An 18,980-nucleotide genomic window follows, 5' to 3' on the forward strand; every position below is an offset into this window, starting at 1 on the left:
GCGCGAGGTGGGGCCGGGGGGCGGGGTGTCCAATTATTGGAGAGATAGCAAACACGTTTGTGGCAGAAACGGTAACGGTGAAGACGATCTCTGAACGAGAGCGCTTTAATTTGTACTGCTGTGAGCACAGGGCCTTTAAACTGGACGAGTACAGTATATGTATATGTCCAATTATTGTAAACTTAGCAAAAACATGTATTCTTTCTCACCATTAGAAGAGTACTGGATAGCAGAGACAGCCACCTGATGAGGATGCAGCTTCATTTCCATCTCTGTTGAAGCGAGCCGGAAAATCCTCACAGTCCCGTCACTGTACCCTGCAGCCACACATGCGCTGTCTTTACTAGAAGGGCTCCAGCAGACACAGCTGCAGGCCTGACCAAGACAGACAGGTCAAAAACACTTTAATTAACATTCGTCAGCCTTTTTCTCTTCACCTCTTTTCTGAGATGTAATCGCTCACCTGGTGGAGCACCTGAAACTGCACCACCAGCTCATAGCTGGAGGTCGACCACACCCTCACGCTGCCATCCTCACTGCAGGTCACAAAGTGGCTCTCATCAAAGCTAAAAACGACATCATTCACCTGGACGAAAGAGAGACATATAAACTAAAACCTCCCATACTAAAGGCATTTAATCTTAGCCGAGTGGATTTGTGTTAGTTTCAACAATCAATGCAGCAAAAAACTCTTTACGAGGGTTTTAAAACTGCAAAGTGGATAAATAGAAATATAACAAAAACAGGCAGTGATTAGTAGACAGGATTTATACCTGGATTAATAAGCATGAGGTATGAGTAGACAGTGTTTTGATATTTTAATTTGACACAGAAGCTGACACAGTGTGACAGGCTGGTTGTCTCAAAGAAGATATTTAAAATAACAGAAATAATCATCAATAACATTATTTTTGGTTTACTATGGTGTTTTAACTGTTTAAATCGTATTAACATTTAGTCTTGAAAACTTTATTCTGCTCTGAAGGTCTGTATGACAGGTTTGACTGCCAGGATTAAAACATTTTAGTAGATTATTATGAAATAAATGACACCACACATCTGCTGATAGGAGATAAATGTGAAGTATGCAGATCTTTGATTATTGTTGTTTGTGCCGTTTTATCTCAAATACTTCACTAATAAAGCAATAGCTTCAGCCAGTTTACACCTTACACATGAGCAAACCAAATGTTTCACGTCATGAAAATAAACCCATGTCAAATACTCAAGTTTTATGAAAATCAATGAAAAATCTGCCCTAAAAGCTGACACTGGTTACCTTGGTTCGGTGCCCGCTGACCAGACGGATGCTGCTGTTGTCTGACCAGTTGATGTACCAGAGAGTACCTGCCGTGGTCCCAATGATCCCCATCTCCAAGGAGTTATCAAACGCTGCACTGACCACTGTCCCATCCAGCTTCATCTCTTGTTCCACCACCACCTTCGTTCCGCTGCAGGCCACGATCCGGTTAATAAAACAAAACATCTGTTATGAAACTTTTGTTTGAATTGCTTTAAATAACACATATTAACAAGCTATTGCACAAATTTGCTACTGCCACATACAGTATATGTCACATACAAGCTAAAAGGAGTTAAAATGACCATTTATCCACAACATCTGCAGATGTTGTAATTCATGAACAAAAATAAAACAAAATGGTGAGTTAAATTAAGATTGATTTAAGGAGCCATACCAGCAGCTATCTGTTTGACTAGATTACAAGTTTTTCTTTGTGCCTACTGAGTGTTTTCCAATCAGATCTGTTTCTGTTGGATCAAAGATTTTGAATTTTTTTACAAATGTGGTTTTAATCAGTGCTAAAACAGACTGACACACGTGTTTAACCTTTATAGGGAGTAACATCCAAGAGCTGATTGAGCTTTTCAGAGCCTAAAGCTGAAGATCTCAAACACCAAATTGAAAGAGAAGATGTTGTAAAAATAAAAACAGAGCATAAAGAAAAGGAAAAAAAAAGAAGAGTAGATTTATATAGTTTGTATATCTAAACGTTTGAAGAAAATGTGGGACATCAAAAAAAAAAAGAAAAAAGAATGATCTTATAATAAAGATGAAGAACGGACATTGGGAATCAATTATTATGCGGAGTGTTGAGCTGATGTGGATAAAATAAAGAACATAGCAACACTAAAGGTATAGAAATACATCAGACCAGTTATTTACACAGGGAGGGTTTACAAAAAGAGACGTCATCAAAATGTGCAAAACTGGGTCTGGAAAAAAAGCAATGACCAAGCTGAGGCAAAACTGTTAATAAGATGTTTCGAAGTGAGTGAGGAAGTTTGTAAATGTATAGAAAAAACAGGACAAGTTCAACAATCTGGACTTGTTCAAGCACATTCCCTCCAGACACACTGACAGGGTGACCAACACACTTTATAAAAATAAACAGTAAAAAACGAAGCGATTTAATAGGCATCATAAAGTTTATGTGAAGTTGAAACACACACAAAAAGACTGTTTTCGTACCCATCCACACTGCAGACGTTTCCCTTAGACTTGCTGCTCTGCACAGCATCAACTTCCCACAGCCGCAGCCAGTGGGTGTCGCTGCCTGTCAACAAACGATTTCCTCGACAGAGCAGCACTCCTGCACAAAGAAAGCACATCAGTCCAAGCCCTGGATTAAAGTAAAAGTGAACATGACAAAGTATATATTCCAAATGCTTCAAATTGTTTCTTAGCACCAGTTTTATTATTTTTTTTACCTATATCTCCTTTAGCAGCTTCCCAGATCATAAAGCAGCTCAGCGTTTTAACGTCCCAGGCACAAACATGCCCTTTATTTGTGCTTGTGAACAGAACGGAGTCCATGTGATAGCACAGAGCGGTCAGCTCCACATCACCCACCTCGGCTGGTGCTGTCACCTTTTGGACCTACGTGGGTAAAGAAATGATTAAATCTCATGCATTAAATGAAACTCAAGTACAGGGTTTTCTCATACTGCATCCAGATGAGGTTTCAAAAATATTTTTTAGAGCAAAATGTAACCTACAAATAAGGGAAAGTATCAATTTGCAACATTTACCTTGAGGTCTACATTCGGTCCCCGTGAGTGGATGAGGCAGAAGTAAACCCCCTGACTGCCCACGCAGGCCATCTGACTGGATGCTGAGGGGCTGAAGGCGGCATCATGAATTGAACCACACACACTTATGCTAGACAGCAACTGGAAGTTCGTACTGCTCCACAGAGCCAAGCCTGGGTCCGAAAAATCTCCTACAAGACAAAAATAACAAATATTCAGTAATTACATGCAGCCACACAGACAGAATGTTTGCTGAACTTTAATCAATCATGTAGGACAATTTAAGTAACTTAAGAGGAATTTGACCAACCAATAGAAAGAAATAAGAGGTCATCCCTGGAGAAAGCGAGACTCTGCACTGCCCCCTTATGATAGGAGATGGTACTGCAACACTTTACATTCTGAATGTCCCAAATCAAGATGAGGCTTCTGCTGTTGTTACCATCGCTAGCTGCTGACGCCAAGGTCTGGAAAATAAGGTAGAAGCAAAACACAATTTTACGATATAAAAATATTATTACCAATACTTTAGTATAAAAATATTTATGTAAAACGCTCTTGACTCTTTTTTCCCTCTAAGGCATTACCACACATCACAGTCCTAAAGGCATGGTTACAGCAAAGACCTGCAAAATGTACCCGTGCATCATTTGAGAGAGCAAGACAAGAGATCTCCTGGCTGTGGCCCCGCAGGTGTCTCTGACTTCCTGTATGAAGATACTCCACCACCACAACACAACCACAGGAGTACGCAAACAAACCTGCAACAGGACATCATTGGGTGGTTACAGCAAAACAATACAAAAACTGTTATGAAGAGAGCAGACAAGTCATTTTATTTACATGTTTGTGTTCTGGTTAGCATAATAATAGTTATAGTTTGGATCATAAACTGAATTAAAAACAAAGTGCCATGACAAGAACATAACTTTACAGTTACTTTACTGCAACAACTAAGCAAATGCATTTGACTTTTTATATTTGAAGTATGTTTAAATTACTTCTACGACTAAATATATTGTATAAACCTTGATCGGGGCTCCACACCATGTTGCCACGACCATTTCCGTTGTAGCCGATCACTGCTTTCAGCTTCATACCTTCTTCACCAGGTTGGGGAGTTGCAGCGCTCTGCATCGGATAAAAACCAGTTAAATCAATCAGAAGCACAAACACACTCATTAACTTTAGTCCATCAGTGAAAAATGCTCTTAACCTGATCAAGAGAGGAGGTCTTTAAACGGGGGATAAAGTGCCTGTAACAGTCTGGACGCACAGGTTTATTCTGATTCATCTCCACTAAAAATAAAATAATGAAAATGATTGTTTGTTAAAAAAAATAAATAAATCCACTAACACACAGTCAGCGCTCTGGTAAAATTAAAAAAAAAAAAAAAAAAGCTCTGGGGGTTTTACCAGACTCCACATGCTGTGCATTCAGAGGAGATGAGTTCTCCAGATCTGTCACTTTAAGAAAGGAGACAGACGATCTGGGATCAGAAGTCGGATCTGGACTAACGGCATGAACTGGAACGGTTGGGTTTGCTGGGCTGTCTTCGTTAAACGACAAGGAACCCAAACCTGAGTGAGACAGAAGGAAATATCAATCCAATCAATTGGTCCTTCAGTTGGTTTGGGTCAGGTCAGCTGAATACTGGATTTGTGACAGTTTTTGATGCTATGACTTCAGGGCCTGGGCACCATGTTATACACTTTGTGGAGACACAATAGAACGTGATCACCACAACCACTCCTTCACTCTAACGAGACCAAAAACAAAGTTGTGGAAACAGAAAAATAAGGTAAGATAGCTCTGACCTATACACCAAAAAACTGACATTAAAGTTGCATGTTAACTATCTGCTGTATGCACCTGTTGTGATGTGCAGGTGTTCTGACACAAAGTTCGTTCATTACCAACATCAAACTCAGAATAAAGCTGATTTTTCTTTAATGTGTGCCTTTTATCTGTATTTCTTTATGAACGTGTATAAACCTGGAACCTGAAGAATAAATGAGCAGCTCACCAAATACATTTGGCATTCGAAATAAAACACAAAATTAAGAGTTCATCACGGGACACCAAACGCTGTAGATATTTTAAATAAATTAACTAATCAAGCCACCGCATATGAAGTTATTATCAGGCAGATTTATGGAAATACAGTCAAATTATTTTACTCACCAATTTGTTAGAACTCAGAAATGCAACCACAAATGTGAGCTTTAGGACAATTTGTTTTTTAAGTAAAGTATGCAGTTTATAAAGATAACATGTGCAAACAGAAAAACTACCCCTGTGAGCAGCTTGGTCCGTGGTGCTGTGATGCAGTTGTAGCTGTGAGGAGGGGAGGGGAGCCGTCTGTCGAGGCATCCCGTTGGACAGATGGACTTCACTGTCTGGTTGAAACGTTAGAAAACACAGGTCAGATTTTTTGAGGGGTTGCACAAATCAAGTACACTTTACAATATTTTAGCAATAGCAAACTAGTGGCAACAAGGTACCTGCTTTTGGAGCTGAAATATGGCTGACTTTTAGAGGTGAACTGTAAAAGAGTAAATTAAAGATGTTTCAACAAAGCTCGCAAAGTCTAACACATACATTGAAAAAGGTTTGTCGATCGACTTACCTACTGTCTGTCAAAGATTCAATAGGATTTGCTAAGAAGTCCCACAGAAATATGGCATCACCCACTGAGATCACACCCAGCTGATCGGGGGTGAAGCTGACCATCCGGATGGGTTGGCTGTGGCCGATGAACATCTGGTACCAAGAGAGGCTTCAGTTACTGAAGACAACTTTAAACAACTACAACACCTCTCCTAAATAATTTCTTCTTATAACTTTCAAATTACACACTCGCTCATGACGACATTTATAACAAGTGTGAATATTTAATAAACTAATTCTTGCACATGCTGATTCATTCACAGTGAATAAATGCTTTACTGCGTTGAATTAAATGAGTTGGTGCTATTAAAACATGAAGAGTTTCCAACCTGACCACTAAAGGATCAAGAGATTTATTTGTTTAATTGTTGGCTACCTGCGAGTTAATATGATGCTGCATGTGATAGTCCCACACTTTCACAGCATTGTGCCCCGCTGTTAGCAGGTATTGACCGTCTTCACTCACAGCCAGCGATGAACACCCTTGTTTGTGCACCTTGGACACCTGTGGAGAGAAAACACCCATTTGGCTGACCCTGACAGCGAGGTAAATTAGTTAGCATGTAAAAGCTCATCGGCTACCTCTCGAAGCAGACGGCCCGTCTTAGTGCTGAGCCAGAGGATCTTGTTTGCAGATGTGGCGATCAGCAGGTGCTCAGTCCAGGTTGGGGAGAAGCAGACCTTCAGAGCAGAGTCCAACTGGGAGCTCTCTACATTCAAAATACTCACATCTATGTGAAGCAGCTAAACAGAGAGGCCAAGGGTCAGTGCAACACAAATAAACTAGATTAACAAGCTCAGGGCTGAAGCGCTGTAATCAACATGGTAAATAGTCACAACTATGCATTTGTAAATAACCGTATGTAGAAAACCAAAGAACACCATTTTAATTAACATAAGAAGTAAATTTGTGAAGTGGAATTTTGATTGACCATATTTTCCGACTGCGACTTGTAGTCTGAAGCGACTTATATACGTTTTTTCGCCATTCGTGACGCAACTTTTGACCGACGTGTTCAATGTTCATTCATACTGACATGAATCAGAGAGTAAACATTACCATTTGCAGCCGCGAGAGGGCCCTCTAGGCTTTTGACAACTATATTTTGTTCCTCTACTGCTACGCCTATACCTATACTTCGGAGCGACTTATAGGCTGGAAAATACGGTAGTTGTTAAAATCAATTAATAAAACTGTGGTGAAAGGTGACAAAATACCTCGTCCAGAGACCGAGCATCAGCGATGGTGACAATGTACTCAGAGGGGCCAACAAAAGCCAGACAGCAGCTGTCACTGCTAACAGCGAGAGCGTCTGGAGCGCGCTCAGTGCCTCGAGCCACAACGTTACCTACAGAAATTATATTTAAAGTCAGTCACATAATACAGATTGTGTTTCATTTGAACAGCTGTTACAGTGAGTAACTATTTCTAAGTATTTGTAAAGTTGTATCTGAACGAGTGTTTTACAAAATATAAAGTTGAATTCTTGTTTATTTTTCAACATTTTTTCCCTTTAAACTAAAAATTTGTCACTTAATTTATTAAACATAACAAAATTCTTATGACAAATTAAACATATTTTACTGTTGTAACAAACTATGTAGATGCTGCTTATAATTAAAAAAGCAGTATTGTCAATCGTTTCCTCTTTTTGAAAAATTAATTGTTAGCTTGAGTCAGCAAATACAACCTGCGACCGGATGAATTTGGAAAATGAAACTTGAGGATTATTTTATTCCAAAACTTTAGATTTAGGTATCTAAAACATTTAGTTCAGAATTTGTTTTTCTTTTACTCACCTCATGTTTGATGAAAAACACAGATTTTCTTTAACCTAATATTTTTTGGTTGTTTGTTTTCGAGGCCATTAAGAATCATGTGGAGATGGTCCAAACAGATATTTTTGGTCTTTGAGTTGTATTTTGTGTGATTTTAAGAGTACTCACAGTATACATTTTTACAATCTAAACCATGTAGATTTAAAACGCAACATAATAAAGAAGTATGTTAATAAACCCTCCTGATTGTGTTTAGTAATCTAGTCAGAATAGTTACCGTCTTATTTTCAGTATCAGAGAATTACAATACAAAAAAAAATTTGAAAGGTTAAACCTCTCTTTTTTTATTATTGTAACTAGTTATGTTAAATCTTTCCTTCCTGAATGAAGGTTTTCCTTTAAACATACAGTATGTAGGATGCATTTAAAGATGCAATTACATTTGATAGACTGATATAAATTAAAGTCTGTTTGTGCATTAGTATAAGTACATACAGGTAACTCTGATCACATTGTGATCTTCCTCGGAGGCGTTATAAATGGCCAGAGAACCCTCAGAATCAGCACTGTACATGAACTCCCCATTTGAAGAAAAAGCCAAACCGATCACTTCTCCTCTGTAAGGTCTATGTAAAAAAGAAGAAGAAAAATAATCTGTTACAATACCATTTGTCCATGTGAGCCTCTGATAACCAAAGAAATAAAGAAAGTAAAACTGCAGCCAGTCAGGGTGCTTTAGTTAAGCGTACTTATGTTCAGCCAGCAGTTTGGCGCTGGAAACGTCAAACACTCTGATGATCCCCGAGCTGAAGCCACAAGAGAAGGTCTGCTCATGTGGATGGAAGGCCACACAGCAGGGCATATCCTCAGATACAAAGTCATATAACTATACAAAATAAAAGAGACAAGAGAGAAATGAATGAGCTAATTTTAAGTCAACAGGGACAAAGTGGAGTTTGAGCAGGTCACACGACTACTCAAAACAACTTGTTTTGTAGTTTTGATTCAAGTTTGAAGAAAACGTCACAACAGCTAAACAAGTAGATGGTTTCCATGACTGTTTCTGCAAACAAAACTTCACTCGTAGAACAATGTTTTACTAAGTAAAAGTTCTACACAAAGGAGTTATGTAATAAAGAAAAATGAGATCAACTACACGCCTGTAATGGTCTAAATTTTGTGTTCGTTATTAAACATAAAGAGGCCCTCTCAAACAGGAAATATGGTAGTCATTAGGGATGCATGATATTATCGGCTGATATTAGCGATAAAGTTAAATATTGAGCATCGGCCATTCCATCAAAACAACTCAATGATATAAAAGGCGCTGTTTATATATATATATATATATATATATATATATATATATATATACATATATATACTGTATATATTAGGGCTTGAACAGACTACTCGAGTAATCTACACATCGATTCCTAGGACATTATCGAGTTTTAAAATTTCACATTGAGTATTCGTAGTGACGTCATTACGTCGTCGTTACGTCATTGCTTCACGTGATCCGAACCGGGCGCAGGTTACAAAATGGATTCCTCCAAGCAGACAGATGGAGTGGAGCAGGCCCAGTCTTGACAAATAGGTAGAAATGCATCAATAGTCTGGGAATAATTCACTAAAGATGAATCTTCCGGTTCAACTACCGTAAGGAAACAGAAATTGAATCAACTTCCTGACTGTTTGGAGCTCGTTGTGAACCGGAGTTACACCATATTCTGTGACCACTGTATATTATGACCGTAGGGGGTGGTGTTGCATGTACTGTTGCAGGTCACAGAATATGGTGTAACACGGGATCCAATGACCGAAACAGAACCAGCTTCCTCTGACCTTGTTTCACAAAGAAAAAGCAAAAAAATATTAATCTCTAAACCTATAAAAAAAACCTATAAATATATTAATCTCTAAAACTAAACTTAATGCGCACCACAGCTGGCGGTGGTGTGGAGTGGTCGTCCGCCCCACTGTTTTAAGTTTTCAAGTATTTTCCTCAATATCTAATGTACAAAATGAGACGCATAGCCTTACTTCAAAAATACAGAAACATCTAACAACTAAATAAATGGCCATTTCTAAAAACACATTGAAATAAGTTTAACATACTTAAAAACTAATAGTAGCTGCTGTAAATTTAAATAATAAATGCAATGTTGTTTGACCTGATGCAAGGAATCCATACTCCAAATGCGCACCGTCCCATCAGACGAGGCGGTTGTGAGATGCCGACGAATGCCGTCCACACTGAAGCCGAGGACAGTATCTGTGTGCGACCTCATTAGAGTGTTGTAGCCTCGGCTACTCACGTCAAGAAAACCAAGGTTACCAGACGATGTGGCTGCCAGGACCTGCAGGCCATCAAATGAGACCAACACCTTGCTCACAGGTCCCTCGTGCTCTGAAAAACAACAATGTGCTTGTTATATTTGTGGAAGAACGTGGGAGTGCACATAAACAACACTCGTCATTTTCATGTCTGTTCCAGTTCTGATACCAACCAAAACAAGGTATATACAAACAGGTGAACCCAAAAGTGCTAGGAATCAGGATATAACAAAATGTATTTGGTCCTCTCTATCAACTCGTCAATGCATCACTGTGTAATATATAAATTTTAAATATGAAAACAAAGCTTTATGAAAAAAAAATGCTGCCATTGAAGAAAAGCTGGAGAATTCAAGTGTTATACACAAACTGCCAAAGGAAAAAAATATTAGTCATCTCTGAAAAGCAATCACTGCTGTCCATCACTGTTTGACAGGTTATAGAGTCATTTTGAAACACTCTGACATCCATTATTCTACAGAGTGGAAACCATTCAAGAGCTACCCAGGAGTGGACATCTGAACAAGCTCACACTGAGGTCAAACTGTTCATTGCTTGGGTTCTCCCCGTGTACACGTGGATTTTTTTTCAATTACTCCAGTTTCCTCCCACAAACCAAAAACATACGTTAGGTTAATTGGAAATTCTAAAAATGTCCTTAGGTGTGAGTAAGAAGATGAACGCTTGTTTGTCTCTATGTGGTCATGAGATGGACTTATTGCGTGTCTAGGATGTACCCAATCAGGAAAAAAATAATTTATGCAATGCTACAGAGTAACATGTCATGTCTTGTTCATTTGAGATTAAACGTATTTTAGTAATTTTAAGACATTTTAAAGATCAGCTGAATCTTATTACATGTGTAACTGAGGGCATACCAGCCAATAAACCAAAAACAGTTTTTAGTGTAGCGAGGCAGTTGTTTGGTTTTGTTATAATGCAACTGGACAAAACAGTCAAATTAAAATAATAACAATCCAGGCATGCATAAAGATCAGTGCCCACAGAGAGGAAATATGAGCAACGCTTAATCTATTGCAAGTAAAAATCACTCCACCTCCTGTAGTGTCTTACCAGCCTCTAAAATGACAGCAGAAAAATCAAGAGGCCAGAGCCGCAGGAAGCCATCTTCAGAGCCTGTGGCACAGAATGACGAAGACACGCTGATGCTGTTAATGGCAATACCTGGACCTGGGATACAAACATACGTGTGTATTAGAAAATTAGTAAAAACTTATGGCAAACCCTAATTTATCTAAAAAACAACAGATTCACAGTAAGTAAATTGTTATATTTTAAGATGATTTTTTGTTGTTGTTAGGATCAATCTAAAATTAAGTAAACGCCAACAATGCTTGGGGTAAAATTACAGATAAAATAGAAGAACATAAGTGTGTATGAAAGTGCGCCGACACACCACCTTGATGTCATAAAAATATCTTTCTGAGCATCACTTTAAAAGTACTCAATAACTGGCACACCATCTGGTTTGATTTTAGACCTACCTGTGTTAAAAGTCCATTTCTCTCTGCGCTCTCCGTGTTGCTGTTGAGCAGGTAACAACCTTCTAACGTTTTTTATAGCAACTCTGCTGTAGTCAATTTCAAAAATATGACCACTTCGACTGCTGGCAAATCTATTACAGAAAAAAAAAAAAAAGACAAGTTTAATGTAAATAAACAAACGTTTTCAGAAGATTCAGATTTAAATTTATTTTTCTTTTAGACCGGAGATAATTCAGAAAGGACTGACTTGTTCACTCACAGAGTTCGATCATCATAATACTTGTCAGAAGAGTTTAACTCCTCAAAGGCCACATCGGTGAAGTCCACTGAATGGTATTCACCGAGGTTAACCGGACAGAAGCGCAGAGTCCCATTCCGCACCCGCCACAGACGAATATTTTCACGACCACACGAGACCAACCTGAAGCCAGCAAAGACACAGAAGAATTTATGCTTACGGATTTCTAATGATAATGACATTCTCAACTATTCCTACACTCAAATATAAAGCTCTCAGGAACCAATCTCCAACTCAGACTGCAGGTTTACTTGTGGTTCCTAGAGTTTCTAAAAGTAGAATGAGAGGCAGAGCTTTCAGTTATCAGGCTCCTCTCTTGTGGAACCAACTTCCAGTTTCTGTCCATGAGGCTGACACTCCATCTAATTTCAAGACTGAGCCCCCCATTTCAATAAATCCTATCGTTAGGGTTAGCTTGGATTTCCTGATCTATCCCTTAGTTATGCTGCTTTAGACTGCTGGGAACATACTGACCACATTTCCTCACGCTGCTGCTGTCTTTAAGCACTCTAGAAGTTTGTATTTGCAATTATTGTTGCCAATAATAATTGGCAACAATATAATAAATTCTTGTTCCTGTTCTCTCTAATCCCAGAGGCAGAAGGTCGCCTATTCTGAGGATGCTTCTGCTGGAGGTCTCTTCCTGTTAAAAAGGAATATTCCTTTTCACTGTCGCCAATGCGCTGCTCAAAATGGGAGATTTCATCAACGATTTGACACAAGCTGCTGGCTTCCTCAGACAGATCACTTTAAATAATTGGTATTTCATACAGTGTTGCATGTGAATGTATTGTGTTAGAATAGAAGTTGACTGCAATTGGATTAGAATTTGGATTAGAAATGAATTTATCATTCAGACTTTTGTTTCTGTGTGGTTCCCGAAGATGATTTTTGTTAAATAGGGGTGCTGTATAAATAAACTGGATTGAACTCATTATAACTAAATGGAACTATATGGACGCATTCACGGTTTAAAATTAAAATATTGTGTAGTAGGATACCTTGTATCATCAAAGAATGCAATCTTCATGGTATTAATGTCCACATCTGTGTGCGCTTTGGCTAAAACAGTCACCTCTTCACCCCCGTTAACATTCATGGTGTTCCACACCACTACCATCTATAAAAAATAATTATAACAAAACAATGACGTGGAACATTTTCAAAGGGGATATAAGCAGATATGCTAATCTAGGCAATATCTAATAGTTGCTTATTAAATTCTGAGTTAATCCAAATGAGCTATAAGTGAAAACTAAACTATAAAATGTAATTTTTAAATTAGGGGAACTTACAGTTTTATTGTGGCCATCTTTACCCACACCACAGAGAATCCCACCACCATAAGAGAAGCTTCAGAGTGGAAAAAGATTAAAGTCAAAACTAGGGTGAGAAAACAGGGTTCATCAAGCTTCACTGTCCAGTGGAATTCACTGGAAATTTATGAGCAAACGTACCTCAAGCAGGATAAGGAGTGAGCATGGATCCTTAACATTGTCAGACAGTCTCCTTTAATGTAGTTCCAAATACGAACTACACCGTTGTTGCCAGTTTGTGCTGAAGCCAGCAGTGTTGTGTTGCCGTTAAAGGCCAGAGCAGAAATCTACAGAGAAAAAGATATAACTTCCTATAAAAATGACCATTTTTCTCTGCTGGCTGTTTGAGCGACAGGAATTTGCCTCATACAATGTTTGCCATCATTGTGAAGCTTGGACCCTTTAGAGCTAAAATTCCTGATGACATCATTCTAGATCTAGACCAATAAAAATTAAGGTTTTAAACCAGCACTCATAAACAAAGCCAGCTTGTTGCCAGGCCAGGTGACAGATCACTACATTTCAATAAATTATGTTTTATTTTAAAGCTATTGAGATGAAGAATTTGAAAGGGAAAAAAAAAAATCACAGTGACACATTTTGCCTGCAAGAGTCACACATTTTGATCAGACTAAGGATTATTTCTGATGACATACCTGTTAGAAATATCGGATCTAAAGGTAGATTTGAAATAATCTATGTTTTTGTAGAAAAGGGATTGCTACATTATGTCTTTATGGATTTATTTATACACAAATCTCAATTATGGCAAATCACTTTCACTGCAATCTGCTCATTTTGGCTTATTTTGTTAGCACGGGGCAAATTTATACATCCTCTTCAGTGAGCGGTAAACATAACTGGGAATTGTAGCCAGAAATAAATTCAGTAATTAAAGAATTTTATTTACAATGTAACAAGAATTAATATTTTATACCTTATCAGTGTGACCTATGAAGAATCTCTGCTTGTTTGAGAAAATCTTCATAGAGACAATAATCGCGTGACATGGATACACCACTGCATCACCTGATTTAGTCCACAGGGCCTGAAGCACAATAAAGTAATATTAACACTCTATATGAACTGAATTTATAGATATATCCATATTGATCCTACTAAAGCCAGGGTGATGATGGTTTAAGTCAGAATGAGCATACATGTTTAAATGTAGCTCCTCCAAAGCCGATGATCCTACTGAGCCTGAGGATTGGGTCTCTGAGCAGCCTCTACAGAGAAGAACAGGAAAAGGTTTTACAGTGAGATCTAAAAGTATTTATTAGCACTGCTCATATCTTACTTGGAGTTTGCTTTCTTTGGATGATGGAAGAGACACAGGATGTGGAACTGGATTGAACGCCACCTGGAACACCACAAATTAAATTTATTTCATTGTACATGTAGCTTTTCAAAAGGCATTACGTCAAGAACAATAATTAATAAAAAAGAGAGAGTCCATCTGTGAGTTAACATTCAGCTGAATCTAGTTGATTTAAAGCTTGAAGCATCACCTCTTCTTCACTTTCCTCCCCCTGTGTGCTGAGCTCTTCTTCAGGATGAACGTAGACATGAATCCCACCATCATCAGTAACACGCCTGGATGTGACATGATGTAAACTGGAGTGAGCCGAGTCCTGCAGTTGGCCATCATTATGCCAAAGTTGATCCTTCTGATTAGAAGAGAAAACACCAAACTCAGGACTGCCGGGTACCTCAGCTTGATTCTTCAGGAGCTGAGAAGAGAAGGGTGGGGTTAAATAACAGTCACTTTAATACTACTTTTACCGCACAAAAAATAAGGCAAAGCACATGCAATGTTTATACAAACATTTATACAAACATAAAATCTTAATACAAGAATCTAAATTTTAAGCAATCTTACTGATTTTGGGATGGTGATCTGGTGACTGAGGGAAACACGGTCCTGAACTGGTTTACTGAGGTTGACACAGTGAGACTCTTCTCTCACTGGGTTTATTTGGTTTGAAGCACTTCCTGAGAAAGACATGAAAATCAGTCATTTACAATGCATCACTACACCCTCCCCAAAATACTGTTTCTTATATTTTTTTTCTGATCATAGCATTCAGCTGCCATGTTTGCTCACCATCAGGCATGGCAGTAGAAACAATTTAAGCTCTTTTGATCTGGTAGCAGAGTATGGCATGCAAGGACAGTAAAAATGTATGTGGAAAAACAATAAATGTTATGACTCACGAGACCCTGGCTTTGGATTTTCTTTTTGAATTGAGTCAAAAGGTAATTTTGTGCCCTCTGAGGGAAACCTGTTGAACAAAATAAGATGCTAAATTGTTATAAAAACCTCAATTTTTATTTTATTCAATTTCAATTCAATTCAGTTTATTTATATAGCACCAAGTCACAACAGAAGTCATCTCAGGGCACTGAACAGAAACATTCATATACATAAAAAAACAAGTTAACACTTTTTATACAACAATTTAGACTGCAGAGGTTATTTAATGAAGTTCAATGCAGATACATCTGAAATGCTCTTTGTACCACTGAAAGTGAAAAAACCCCAAAAAACATCCCCAGTTTATACTTGCAGAGCAACATGAAATACGATATCTTAAATTTCAAGACTGTACAGTTTTTTTAAAGAATAGCTTTCTTTGTAAATGTATTTTTTTAATAAATAACTAATGATACTGATTAAAAAAAGCAACCAACTCATGGATGAAGCTAATCTTCACTGACTTACACCAAAACCTCATCATTTGTGTAGTCAGAGTGTAGTAGATTTTGCCTTTACTGTTTCTCTTGTAGTTTTATGATTAGATGAGAGTACCTTATGTGATCATAGCGGTCACTCCAGGAGCCTCCTTTGGGCACTGGGAAGGACATCTCTCTGGGCATGGGACCTGTTCCCCGAGAAGAGGCCAGACCCATCTGCTTTGCTTCACTGAAGGAGACCCCTGTTCAGAGAAATTAATATTGTTAACCATTTAAAAACTTGAGAATAAGTTCTTACTGAACAAACAATAACTTTTATGTGCAAGCATTAATCCTCTAGTAAATTTCACATATTATTTTTAATCAATGCCTATAGATGCTGCTAGAAGTGAATGGACAATAAAGACTTTGACATAGGAAAATAAAACAACAAAGCTTTGTTTTTATATTGTTACACTAAATACCAAATTATTTTATGTGTACTTACATTCAATAGGCCGTCAAATAAAACATAGTTTAATGTTTAATGTCTCTCATAAGATAGCTAAAATTAGATAAAAACAAAGAGCTAATGTGATTTAAAAAAAATGTGCATACACTGTATGGCATTACAGAAAAAAAGATGGCAAAGTTTTGATTCTCACCTGGATCAAGCAGCAAGTCACTAGTAAACATGTTTTTCACAACCATGTTGGCGCAAAGCTTGATGCTCTTCAGGTGACTGTAATGGCGATTGAGGTAGACAGAAAGTGTGAACTGCAGGTCCATCATCAAACAAGTCCAACGCACTGAAGAGGGAGCTCGGCCCACCATACCTGCATCACATAAACAGAAATACTGCATGCACTCCAGCAAAACATGGACAAATACCAAAGCTGTACAAATACCAGTAATTTGATACATGGGAAGTGTCATGGCTTCACACCAACCATCACACTGATCTATGTGAATGTATTTTACCATGCTTTGCAGTTCTGGATGTGCATTCATATACAGAATCCTTTGCAGCGCCACACAAGAAAGGAAACTGAAGCCATGTAGCTGTGGATTTAAATTCTTTGAACATGTTGGAAAATGAGATTCGGATCACTTGGCCCTCCTGCAGAACATATCAATGCATAAAAAAGAGACAGGTGTTCATTCTTTTATCTGTCAATTCAAGTAAGTAAAAACAAATAAAGGTAAACTATTTTAAACCTAAAAACATGTATTTAAATAGCCTAAAACAGTAAGACCTGGTGTCCATTGTAAATCACATCATCATAGTGTTACATATTTGCTGTGATTTTACTGATCAAGTTTATGTAAAATCAACAAAATTAACACCATTTTACCACAGTGTGAAATATCAAATTGAATGAATCACTGTTTTATTTCTTTGGGTGGATTTTAAGATCAAGTCTAATCATACTACTGTCAGAATAAATATTTCCAAACTTGTTAAATGAAATGTACTATAAGTGTGAAAGCATAGTCATTTGCTTTATTTCATGGCCCTCTACAGTATAATTAGGTCTTATACCTCCGCAGTGACATCAAGGTGAACCATAAAGTATTTTCCTGGAGTGGGCCTGAAGAGAAGGTAAAAGTAGCGACCTGTCAGCCCCAGGGAGTGGTTGGTGTTTTTGGGAACCAGGATGTAGCTGTTGGCAGGGACCGGACCCTTGATCCGGAACACTGGACACTTTAACGTCTTGTCCTGCAGAATTTGGTGTTGGATAGAAATAATAATAATTAGAAAGAAAAATGTATCTCTTCAGAGTCTGGTGGAAGTGTCCCTGATCTGCAGCTTCAATTCAATTCAAATTCAATTCAAAAATACTTTATTAATCCCAAAGGGAAATTATTTTGTTGTTATAACTCGTTATCCTCATTTCATTAAGAGATGTTATAGATGATGATGGCTGTAGGCAGGAAGGATCTCTTGTAAAGGTCCATCCCACAGTGAAACTAAGAAACTGGCTGCAGGTGCCGTCCGATCCGTCCACCCAGACTCGGCTGGCCTCTCGGTTCTCCTGGACTGTAGGACGATGGCCACTCCTCCCAGCAGTCTGCCGAGCTCCTCATAGGTGCGGACAGCCAATTGTAGGTGCTGAGGGACGATCCTGTCCTTCCGCTGTCGTGAGCCGTGTTTCCTGCTAGTTCCAGGATCTCGGTGGACAGGCACTCGAGCACAGCTGGCAGGTAGATGAGAATGCATCCACATAACATCCTTTTCAACTCATTTGAGAGTTGGGGCCATAGTTGAGATATTATTTGAGCTTTTGAGATGTTAATCAGCTGCTGTTGTTGTAGAAAACAGCCTTGTTGCCATGGTTACTCATCATAACAAATGTCCAAAGCTTAAAAAGTTTCAGTAAAAATCCTTCCGGCTGCACAGCATCTGATACCAGAGGAAACAATAATCTGAAAAATATGATTTACATCCAGAAAAAGAGGAATTAAAGTTTCCAAAAGCAAAATCTCAGAATGAAAGTAACAGAGCTGCAATTCTAGAACGAAATTCTAGAAATTTGTTTGTAGAAATTCTAGAATTTCTAGAAATTCTCAACTTTAAACCACAACATTCTAGAAATTCTTAAGTTAAATCTCAACATTTTAAAACTGCCTTTAGGGTTCAGTTTTATAAAGAGGTAAATTACCTTAAATGACACACATTTAGAGAGCAAAACGTTACCGTATATGAGGACACATCGCCCACTTTGGCAGATTTTTTCCAGTCTTCAACCCTGACATGTTTGAATATGTTGACGTAGGGATGCTGCCAACCTGCTAAATCATAACATAAAGTACAAGCTACAGCAGCGTTTAGTTTTGTCACACAATATTACTTAATTCCCTCATATTTAGCTTTATTTGATCAATTAAAAATTTAATCGTTAACTTTACCTTGGAAAGCCATAGGAGAAATCCACCTGATACTTCACGACTTCAGCCAGTTTACGCTAGCAAACAAGCTAGAAACTAATAACAAAGAAGAACAAAAACGTTTATTTTATTCCAAAAAGCCTAACAATGATAATGTCTTGAGTCGTACGCCATTGTAATATTCAAAAGTACTTCGTTTTTTAAATACCATGTAAACTACATCGAACTTGTCTTGTATGCAGTTTTCTTCCCGCTTCAGCCTCCGCTGTTTCCAACGACAACAAAACGTCGCGTGACGTGATGACGTATAATCGTGGCGCTGCTGGGTAATGGAGTTTAAAGAGCAGCTCTAAAGGTACATTCGATATTTCAGGAACAGGACTTTAACACTTTATTAACTTGATTGCTTATTGATCACTTTTAGTTTCCTGGTTTAGAGCACAATCTACCCATGT

At 38.1% G+C, this 18,980-nt stretch overlaps 1 protein-coding gene across 1 annotated transcript in view; it reads right to left on the reverse strand.

Annotated features, from left to right (window-relative positions):
- Positions 1–18,559, reverse strand: part of wdr90 (WD repeat domain 90) — a 21,543-nt gene extending 2,984 nt beyond the window's left edge. Inside the window, exons 1-38 of the mRNA XM_037690822.1 lie at positions 18,547–18,559; positions 18,335–18,426; positions 17,180–17,356; positions 16,618–16,756; positions 16,302–16,472; positions 15,773–15,899; positions 15,178–15,245; positions 14,843–14,955; positions 14,472–14,693; positions 14,261–14,323; positions 14,121–14,189; positions 13,898–14,008; positions 13,102–13,247; positions 12,940–12,997; positions 12,646–12,764; positions 11,606–11,767; positions 11,347–11,477; positions 10,916–11,032; positions 9,679–9,914; positions 8,251–8,387; positions 7,997–8,127; positions 6,941–7,071; positions 6,305–6,466; positions 6,099–6,227; positions 5,682–5,815; positions 5,557–5,597; positions 5,347–5,451; positions 4,478–4,632; positions 4,268–4,345; positions 4,080–4,182; positions 3,691–3,812; positions 3,362–3,518; positions 3,052–3,242; positions 2,731–2,899; positions 2,492–2,612; positions 1,280–1,451; positions 464–586; positions 210–375 (exon numbers count right to left, since the gene is read on the reverse strand). Coding sequence (XP_037546750.1) covers positions 210–375; positions 464–586; positions 1,280–1,451; positions 2,492–2,612; positions 2,731–2,899; positions 3,052–3,242; positions 3,362–3,518; positions 3,691–3,812; positions 4,080–4,182; positions 4,268–4,345; positions 4,478–4,632; positions 5,347–5,451; positions 5,557–5,597; positions 5,682–5,815; positions 6,099–6,227; positions 6,305–6,466; positions 6,941–7,071; positions 7,997–8,127; positions 8,251–8,387; positions 9,679–9,914; positions 10,916–11,032; positions 11,347–11,477; positions 11,606–11,767; positions 12,646–12,764; positions 12,940–12,997; positions 13,102–13,247; positions 13,898–14,008; positions 14,121–14,189; positions 14,261–14,323; positions 14,472–14,693; positions 14,843–14,955; positions 15,178–15,245; positions 15,773–15,899; positions 16,302–16,472; positions 16,618–16,756; positions 17,180–17,356; positions 18,335–18,426; positions 18,547–18,559 — 4,861 coding nt within the window. The remainder of the gene's footprint in view (positions 1–209; positions 376–463; positions 587–1,279; positions 1,452–2,491; positions 2,613–2,730; positions 2,900–3,051; positions 3,243–3,361; positions 3,519–3,690; positions 3,813–4,079; positions 4,183–4,267; positions 4,346–4,477; positions 4,633–5,346; positions 5,452–5,556; positions 5,598–5,681; positions 5,816–6,098; positions 6,228–6,304; positions 6,467–6,940; positions 7,072–7,996; positions 8,128–8,250; positions 8,388–9,678; positions 9,915–10,915; positions 11,033–11,346; positions 11,478–11,605; positions 11,768–12,645; positions 12,765–12,939; positions 12,998–13,101; positions 13,248–13,897; positions 14,009–14,120; positions 14,190–14,260; positions 14,324–14,471; positions 14,694–14,842; positions 14,956–15,177; positions 15,246–15,772; positions 15,900–16,301; positions 16,473–16,617; positions 16,757–17,179; positions 17,357–18,334; positions 18,427–18,546) is intronic.
- Between the last annotated feature and the right edge of the window lie 421 nt (positions 18,560–18,980).

This window comes from Nematolebias whitei, chromosome 17, assembly GCF_014905685.2.
Source record: "Nematolebias whitei isolate Nwh7 chromosome 17, NemWhi1, whole genome shotgun sequence".
Taxonomy (NCBI): domain Eukaryota; kingdom Metazoa; phylum Chordata; class Actinopteri; order Cyprinodontiformes; family Rivulidae; genus Nematolebias; species Nematolebias whitei.